This window comes from Phalaenopsis equestris, unplaced genomic scaffold (assembly GCF_001263595.1).
Source record: "Phalaenopsis equestris unplaced genomic scaffold, ASM126359v1 Scaffold000958, whole genome shotgun sequence".
NCBI lineage: Eukaryota > Viridiplantae > Streptophyta > Magnoliopsida > Asparagales > Orchidaceae > Phalaenopsis > Phalaenopsis equestris.
Window position 1 is genome coordinate 66,653 of NW_018165397.1, and position 10,295 is coordinate 76,947.

A 10,295-nucleotide genomic window follows, 5' to 3' on the forward strand; every position below is an offset into this window, starting at 1 on the left:
CAAACCCCACACCAAAAATAGTGCCGACAGATGCCGATTAACTCCAAAATTAATTCTCATATTATTTGTTCACATTCTAGAGTGATTTCTCCTCCTTCCTAAGATATCATGCCCAACCAAGATGAGAAAAAAGAATAGAAATGGAAGTTTGATTTATTAAATGAAACCTAAAGTTATTTTCTTTAGCTTTCATACCCAAATACCCTTTCAATTGTATTTTCTTTCAATCAAATGGAAATAATTTTAATGTCATTTGGGAACATGGTACCAAAATTTTATATTAGATATCATGAACATTATAATAAGTAGATGAAAGGGACATTTAACTATTCGAACAAAATAAAAAATTTTGCATTATTCACAAGAAAAAGGTAATGTTGAGAAATATCATAAACCCTTAGAAAAAAAATTTACAAAAAAAAAATCATAAACTCAATTTATTTGTCAAATCATGATTATATAATATAAGACATTTAAGTTATTTGTTATTATAAATTCTTATCATCCTTATGTTTAGTCTAATGATAGTATAATGTGAACAACCTTTGGCTAATGTAAGTTTTTTCACCATATATTACAATCTTCGATCATTCAAATAATGTCCTTCACAATGTTACTCAAACATAAAAGAAAATACTTTTCTCATACCCAGATCTTTCTATAAAGTTTTTGATATCAACTGGCTTATCTTAAAACACTTCATTTGACAGTGACATCCGATCACTTGCTAATTGATTTACGCTACATCAATTCACCCATAATTAAGATATAACCAAAATCACTCTCCTATTTCTCTTACTATCGATCTTATTTCATGCAGGAAAAATATTACATCAGGACTCCTAACGTAGAGCTACGTTCGGAGTCCACTCATACGCAGACACGTGACTTCAAAAAAATGCGCGTGCTTTTCTGTGATCCGGCTCGGTAACACAAGAGAATATTCCTCCTGTATTATTTCACATTATTCAGGCGTTATTGCGGTGGTATTGATGTGTTATTGTGTTATTATAACAACGAGAATATTCCCAGAACATAATAATACATGAATATCGTCACAATAACACATGAATAATTTGGAATAACACAGGAGGAATATCCCTCTGCGCTAACACAATTTTTTTTTATTTTTTTTGTACGTTAGGAGTCTTACGCATTTACATATCTTACACCTAAACATTGCCTTTTTTACATTTATGACCCCTTCCCTCATATTTTTATTACAAGCTTTTGACATCAACAAAAAGACAAAATTCAGCCCAAATAAGACTCCTAACACCACATCTGTTAATCATTTAATTAAAAATTCTAATTACAATAATAAAAAACTTCCAATTAATTACCATCCACCCCCAATCACAGTCAAAATGAATATTTAAACGCAAGCCCAATGTCCCCAGAGAACCAAAAAGCAGAGCCCGTAGAAAGCCATGGAGGCCGTCGTCCCCAACGGCGGGAGTGAAGAAAGGCTCTGCATCGACGAAGCGCTGGCGAAATATGCCGGCGAGTTCGGGCCCTGGCAAGCCAGACAGTTCTTCCTCGTGAGCCTCGCGTGGCTGCTGGACGCTTTCCATACCATGGTGACCATCTTCGCCGACAGGGTGCCGGCGTGGCGCTGCGTGCGGCAGGGAGGCTGCGGCGGCCGCGGGATTTGCGAGCTGGAGCGAGGAGCGTGGGAGTGGGAGGGCGGCCGGGGGGTTTCTACGGTGGCGCAATGGGGGCTTGTCTGCGGCCAGAAGTACAAAATCGGACTTGTTCAGTCCGCTTTCTTTGCTGGATGCATGCTCGGTGAGCTTTTCTCATGCTTGTACAAATGTTACATTATTAAGCACAGGGAACGCAAATGATGCATGAAAGTTTAAATTTTTTTAGCTAAAAAATGTCCATTATTTCTATGCTTCTGTATGAATGACATTTGCGCCACGTCCTCAGGTCAGTTGGTCTGATCGGGTATCTGCTTGTCAGTTGTAAGTCCCCTTTGGTCTGGAAAAATATTACATCACGACTCCGAACGTAGAGCTACGCTCAGATTGCAATAGTTAGAAATATTACATCTGCTTTATTTGTAAAAAATAAAGTGTTATTCGAGTATTATATAGTGTTATTCAATTATTTTGCGGTGTTATTAAAATATTATCCCGTGTTACTTCTGTTATTCAATTATTTTGCGGTGTTATTGAAATATTATCCCGTGTTACTTGATTTGAGACTATGTTGATCGTCAAATTCTCCGTACTATTTCAATTTACACTATGTTATTGGAATAACACCGCTCCAAATCAAGTAACGAAGGGGAAAATTACAATAACACTTCGGCCCCAAATCAAGTGACGCGGGGGAATATTCTAATAATATCACAAAATAATCGAATAACATCATTTAATACTCGAATAACACTTCAGTTTTTACAAATAACGTGAATGAAATATTCATATAACACATTGGGATATTCCTAATTATTGCAATCCGAACGTAGCTCTACGTTCAGAGTCCTGATGTAATATTTAACCCTCTGGTTTGGGGTTTGATCCCCCCAAGTGTAGGGTGTAGTACTCGAATTATTTGGCTCATGAGGGATGATCAGAGCTCCCATAATAGCTTCCGGTCATTCCTAAATATTAATAAGAAAAATAATTAAATAATTGTTTAAATTCTTAGAGTTATGGAATACACTATTCATACAACTTACTAAAGTAGTAACATGTGGAGTTATCTCACTGTAACTTTTGATCTACACCAATTAAAGCTGCTCTTGCTAGAAAAAAAATATTATGTCCGGAGCACAGACGTAAACTGCGTCCACAACGACTGCGATCGGAGTGGAGGAAGAAAGGAAAAATAACCTCAAGTAGATCACAATCGTTTCCAGACACAGTCTTGTTGGGTTAAGAAGTATTTTTGAACCATGACTTACTATGATTTGATGAAACCTTTTTTTATAATTTTTTTTAAATTCATTCCATCTATAAATATATAGCTTCCACGTGTCTCATTTATTAACTCACGATTACTAGTCATAAATCATCCAGACCGTTAATTTTTTTCTATTAAAAAATATGCCATATAAATTAAATATTTTGACTATTTTTAAAATGTATGATTGACTCAGTTGATATATTATATAGTTATGTTTCTCGTATGTTAATACATTATACGTAAAAGTATAATAAGTTAATTATCTTAAGTAGATAGTTATTTTATTTTAATACCTTATTATTATAAATTTTTATTTTAAAAACAAAATAAAATATTAATATAAAATATAATAAGATAATTTTAGGTAGGATGCAGCCACGTTCGAGGTAATTAATGCCACTGTTAAATATAAATAAAGATTATAAATATGTAAAATTAATTATAATTAGGTTTAAAAATTATATATTATTTTATTAAACCTTAATAAAAAATATTTTATTAAATAAGGTAATTAATTTGGGTCTTAAATGCACAAGTGGCAATGTCAGATTCATTGGGAAGCCTACCTATAAAACACAATATGCATTCAATTGCCTGTAAGGAACTATAAAGTTTGGAGGCAGAGATAGGTGTCAATTAATGCGTTGAAGTAATAATATTTTATGCTCCAGTTTTGTCTTTTTAATGAAATAGCGTTATATTTTAGGAATGATTTTGGGGTATAAACGAGCTGAACATGAGCGAGCTCAGCTCGTGTTTAGCTTGTTTATATTTTGAGCATAAAAAATGTGTTTGTGCTCTGCTCGTTTATTTAGAAAGCCGAAAACGAGATGTTTACGAGCGAAGAGTCGTTTTGACAACCCTAATCACGTAGGCATAAGATGTTAAGGATTAGGGCAAGATTTATATCACGATTTGAATCTAATTTAATAATTTTTATTCTACTTTTTTAATTAACAATTTGTTCATAAGATGTTAAGTTGTAGCATTGTAGTCATAATCAATTAAATTTTTTAAAAATACTACTCATCAAAGATATATATATATATATATATAATGCATTAATGTAGTTAACGAGCCAAACAAGAATATTTGTGTGTGTGTGTGTGTGTGTGTGTGTGTGTGTGTCTATATGTACATATGTGTGTGTGTATGTCATCAATCATGATCTGTTGGCCTAGCAGCTTCTTTGAAGGTCGTAAGTTTCCTCATGTCACATGTTTGAATTCTCCTCTAGCCAGTTTGTCGGCAGTAAGGGTGGTCCTCGAATAGCTAGAGCCACATGAAAATGGTTAATGGCTCGTATGATACCCTTCGGCCATTATTTAATATATATATATATATATATATGAGTGTGTGTGTGTATTTATTATCTATATATCTGTATATATAGAGATATACGTGTATATACACGTATATAAATATACACATACATACATACATATTAACATATACATATATGTACATGTCACATCCTTCTCTCTCTTGTCTGTGCACAAAGAGATCAGTATCTTTTTTTCATATGCATGTAAATTATGAAAAACAAAGATTGATAAACTTGCAATGTCTTCTTGACCCAAAACAACATCTTTTTTCACAGGCTGCGGAATATTCGGACACTTATCCGACTCCTTCCTGGGCCGAAAGGGCGCCCTAATGGCAGGCTGCATCATCAACACCATACTCGGCTGCCTCACCTCCCTCTCCCCCTCCTACTCCATCTACCTCCTCCTCCGCACTCTCACCGGCCTCTGCACCGGCCCCATGGGCACCACCGCCTTCCTCCTCGCCACCGAACCCATCGGCCCCTCCCGCCGGGCTGCCGCCGGTATCTCCGTCTTCTACTTCTTCTCCGCCGGCATCATCCTCATCGCCGTCCTCGCCGCCTCCCTCCCCTCCTCCTGGCGCCTCCTCTACTTCTCCTCCTCCCTCCCCACCCTCGCCTTCGTCCTCCTCATCCTCCCCTTCCTCTCCGAATCCCCTCGATGGTATCTCATCCGCCGGAACCCCGCAGCCTCCCTCCGCATCCTCCGCTCCATCGCCAAATCCAACTCCCGTTCCGATATCCCCGATAATGTCTCCCTCACCCTCGACTGCAGCACCGATCCCAACTCCGATGATGCCCAAACCTCTGCTTCGATCATCGACGTTTTGCGCTCCCGCGTCACTCGGCCTCGACTGATCCTCTCTGTCGTCACAAGTTTCTTCTGCTCCGTCGTATACTACGGCCTGACATTGAACGCGGCAAATCTCGGGACTAATATTTACGCCAGCGTGATAATCAATTCGGTGTCGGAGCTCCCGGCGTTCACCATCGCCGCATTCTTGATTGGGAGATTTGGGAGGAGGAGGCTGACGGTTGGGACGATGTGGCTGAGCGGGGGGTTCTGTGTGGCCGGAGCAGCGGTGCGTGGGGGAGTCGTGAGGATGGGTTGTGGGGTGATGGGAATATTTGGGATAGCGGCGACATATAATTTGTTGTTGGTGTATACGGCGGAGCTGTTTCCGACGACGGTGAGGAATACGGCGCTGGGATGCGTGCAGCAGGCGGAGCAGATTGGGGCGGTGCTGGCGCCGATGGTGGTGGTGATGGGAGGAAAGGTGACGTTTTTGGTGTTTGGGGTTTGTGGGCTGGTGGGGGGAATGTTGGGGTTGTATTTGCCGGAGACGTTGGATCAGCCGTTGTATGATACGCTCGCGGGGATGGAGGATGGGGAGAAGGCTAGGGCGATATAGCGAGTGAAATGCATGTGGAGCGATTGCATGCTCGGACGATGGTCTAAATGTTTGGATCATGATCTAGATGGGTTATTGTGATGCATGATGGTCGTCTGGACGTGTGGCCAGGTCTATGTGATGTTTTCTTGTAGTAGGAGCTGTTTGGCTGAAGCTTGAGTTTAAGTTAAATATCAGCCGTTGTATGATACGCTCGCGGGGATGGAGGATGGGGAGAAGGCTAGGGCAATATAGCGAGTGGAATGCATGTGGAGCGATTGCATGCTCGAACGATGGTCTAGATGTTTGGATCATGATCTAGTTTGGTCATTGTGATGCATAATGGTTGTCTGGACGTGTGGCCAGGTCTATGGATTTAATAAATCTAGTAAGTTCTGATAAAATTTATCAATATTAAAAATAATCATGTTTGAATCGAATATAATTAAGGGCCCGTTTGGGGTAGCTTATTTGGTGCAGTGGGGTTTTGAAAATATACCTCGTCTGTTTTGGTAAATTGCGTTTTAGCGGCTTATGCGTTTTGAAAACGCTGAAAACTGTGTTTTCACACCGTACCTATCTAGGTGAGGTGACGTCTTTCTGGCAGCGGTCTAACTTTTTCAAAAAAATAAAAATTGTAATAGTCATTACACCTAACTTATCAGCAGATTATTTTTAATAAACTTATCAACATATTATTCAATAAGTTGCAGCTGCCCCAAATATACCCTAAATCTTGTTAAAATTTCTAATGTGTTCGATGAATTCTCAAAACGATCATATGAGGTATATCTTTAAATCGCTTAAATTCATCTCTCTATTGAATATATTAAACTTAGTCTAAAATTCTGCTACCAAACACTCTGTACAGGAAACTTTTGTTTAGAATAATTTGATTTTATTTTTAAAGATAATTTTTTCTTTATTAAAAAAAGATATTTTAAGTAAAATAATATGCTCATAGAGACAAAATATTTAGCTTATGTAATAGACTATTTCTATGATATGGAGCTTTATCATCAGTAGGATTAATGTTTGGTTAAATTTTGAAGTTGTTTGCTTTATGAGAATTAGTTAATGTATTGTTTCCTTTGTTTATGTGGTTTTGTTAAAAAATTGGAACGATTATTGTATCAGGACACCGGATGTAAATTTACGTCCTGAGTCCAGTGGACAATTGCCATGTGACAAATGAACCTCACTGTAATACATTGGTTGGAGTTTTTAGAGGAGCGGGGCCCACTTGTCACGTGGCGTATTCTCACTGGACTTCGAAAGCAAATTTTACGTCTGGTGCTCTGATGTAATATTTTTTTCTGAAAATTGACCCTTTAATAAACCTTTTTTAGAAAAAAAAAAAGGAGACCCTTTAATAAACCTTTTTTAGAAAAAAAAAAAAGCAAGATAAGTTTGCTTCTTTCATGCATTTTTCTGATATCAAATTTGAAGGTGGTGGGTTGTAAGCTAATTGGAGGAAATATAGCTACCATAACACCAACATGAATCTAAACTAGATTGATTAGATATAATTTAAAAAACACTTTAGAAAATGATTTCTTAGTGAGGTAAATGCCTACAACCTTTTATTAAATGTTTAGCCTAAGATTCATATTATAATCCATGGTAGATAATTATTATGAGGAAGTTTATGTGGGTCTCAAGAGGCAGGAGAAACAGATTAGGTCCCAAACATGTCTAGTTTAGTCGAAAGCTATTGGTGGAGTGTTAAGGTGCATGTTGAGCTTCGGTTAGGTCGTGGTCAATCTTAGAAGATGTATGGTAAGTATAGGAAGGATTGAAGAAGTTATAAAGTAGGTGTTTAGAGAAATATAATAATAAATTATAGAAAATACTAAGATAACAACCTTATTTCATTAAAGAAAATGCAAATTATTGGAGCTATCAAGTAACAAAATAAAATAAAAAAAACAATATTTTTTACAAAATAATTGAAAAATTAAAATTTTATTATATTTTAAATGTTGTTTATAAGCCAAAAATGAGCCAAGTTTAAGGTATGTACGAGTAAATATTCGAGTAGTTAATGAAGGATGATGTTACGAATATTTTTTTTTCATTTTCAATGATCTTTCTGTAAGATAGTTGATCATATATGTACTGTAAGATAGTTGATCATACATGATTTTAAGGATATTATAAAATGTAAGAAAATAAAACTAAAATATATTTGAATAGTTTAATTATTAGACCTTGTTATGTGCTTTGAAATGTGTTCTTATTCAAAGACTTGTGTTAGCTTAGGCTTTTAGTTGCTTTGACATTTTACTTGAATTCTTATATTTGGACCTTTAGATTGATTCTATAACATGGAAGACCCTATCCATTCAACCCTGGAATTATAATCCAACATTCTAAATGATCCACATAGTTCTCGTTTATGATTTTACTTTAAAAAAAGTTTTATTTTGTATTGATTCTCCATTAATTTAAGGTTGTCTGCTTTGTAAATCCTACACGTTGTTAAATCTAGTTTTTGCTTCTTTTTGCCTTAAAGTCGGAGATTTATTAAAAAGAGCAAGTAGGATTTACGGGATTTAGAGAAGTTAAAACTCGTTGGATAAATCCATTAAAACCAACTAATAAGTTGATTTAGTAAATACAGAGTTACTAAACGAACAACAAAAATCGCACAAAAATCAAATTTGGATCAAATTTCTATGTTAGGTATGAAAAAATTGTTAAATCCATTTAGATTTCTCTTTGTAATATTGTGTGCAACTGTTGCTACGCCAAACCTTTCACGAGCGTATTTATTGTGCATTTTCTTTCTAGCTGTAAAGCCAATCATATACCTAAGTTTTCATTTTCGCAGCTCCTTACACGATTGATTGCGCACCTAGAAGTATTTTCTACAGACAATAAAATGTTTAAGAACCAAACTCGTGCAAGGTTTGATTTAACAATGGTGACAAACAATATTACATCTGAAAATTCAAGACAGATTATCGATCTTCGACATCCCTAACAGTCTCAGTCGATTGTTAATGTTCTGATTTCGAGCTTAATTGTGATCGGCTTGAAAGAAATTTGATCTAAATTGTTTGACTCAAACTTGGGTCGTTTATTTTGATCTGTTCTTTAATTGAGGCAAAATTAAAATCATTTAAATTTTGAGCTATAGTCATTGTTCGAGCTATCTAAAATGTTCACTCCTTTTATAATGTGTTGATTATTGTCAGATTTGATTACTTTATGTTTCAACTCTGTATTGGGTATACAAGTCAGATCGTTTACCATTTTAGTAATGTTAGTTCCATCGAAGATCATTAATCTGTTGAACATTGACTCGCAATCCGTCAAGATGACTCCCTCTAATATTTTATGTCACTCTTGCTACAATAGCCCTCACATAGATATATTTGTGTCATATTTCCCAAAATGAAAAATGCAAAAAAAAAAAAAAAACCTAAGCATCATCATCTCCGCAACTGTTAACTAGATTACATTTACACCTTTAAATATATTCTGGGAAGGAAATATTCTGTATGATGTAAGAGCGTTGTTTACTTTATCCTCTAATGAGAAATCTAACTTCAATTCCTAGATTAGAAATTCACTTCAAACATCATGTTTTGTGATATCATGAATATAATACTTGAAGCGATTTTTCATTCCTAGAAAGTTAGATTTTTTAGTTATAGTTTTGCTTAGGGGCATTTACATACACATCACACAACTCTAATGTACTTGCATATCTAACTCCCAAACTTTCAAATTTAAATGCATAACACACAAATCTTTAATACTAAATCTACAATATCACTATGACTAACTTTTAAAAAATGAAATGCACATTTCCATTCATAGGCTTATGGCACAAAGGTGTGATATGCTAAAAAAACATTCATCATTGTCTCACTAATAGTTGTTGGTCATAATAGAAAGAATATTATACCACGTCATAAAAAAACAAATTTCAAATAAAGTTTGAATATGGCAAAAAATATTTATTTGAATGTTATTTAATTTGGCAAAAAACAAATTTGGCAAAAAATATTTATTTGAATGTTATTTAATTTGGTTTTTGACTTTATTAGTTTGGAAGAGTGGTTCGAATAAGATTTGTTAAAATCTTGGCTTGATAATGCATGTGGAACTAAAAGGAAAATCGAAGGTAAGAAAATGAGTCTTATTCGAACCATGTTTCTAATACATCTAAAGTTCGTTCAGATAACATTCGAAGTATGTTCTAATGTGGTTTCAAAACAATCTCCAAATTTTAAAGGAAAAATTATTGCATCAGGACTCCAATCATGACCTGTCAGGTGTACAGACAAACCCACCTTAGTAAAAAGAAAATTAATTTAATACATGGTTGGACCTGTCTGTACACGTAACATGCCCTGATTGGAGCCATGATGCAAAACTTCATCAGAACTACTGATGCAATATTTTTTCCATTTTAATGTTGGAGTTCTTACATACTGATTACTCACATTACTGAATATGATATTTTTAACCGCCCAAAATTCAGATATAATATTTTAGCCACCCGAACCTTTAACTTAAACTCTTAACCTTTTAATATAAATAATAATTTTTAAATCTTGCTCAAACATTTATTGTCTTATGACTACATTATTAAAGTTTTTAAAAGTACTCTTTGTTCGTGAACAACTCGTGTTCGGCTCGTTAAGCAAACG

At 35.3% G+C, this 10,295-nt stretch overlaps 1 protein-coding gene across 2 annotated transcripts; it reads left to right on the forward strand.

Moving 5' to 3' along the window:
* Positions 1-1,391: 1,391 nt before the first annotated feature.
* On the forward strand, positions 1,392-6,049 carry LOC110032512 (organic cation/carnitine transporter 4-like). Of its 2 annotated transcripts, XM_020736169.1 has the most exons (3): positions 1,392-1,788; positions 4,517-5,625; positions 5,860-6,049. In XM_020736169.1, the coding sequence occupies exons 1-3, from the start codon at positions 1,431-1,433 to the stop codon at positions 5,884-5,886; spliced, it is 1,494 nt and encodes a 497-aa protein (XP_020591828.1). In that variant the 5' UTR covers positions 1,392-1,430; the 3' UTR covers positions 5,887-6,049. The 2 variants fall into 2 exon arrangements, with proteins under 2 accessions (XP_020591828.1, XP_020591827.1); XM_020736168.1 differs by lacking the exon at positions 5,860-6,049 and having other exon boundaries at positions 4,517-5,818.
* Positions 6,050-10,295: the final 4,246 nt, after the last annotated feature.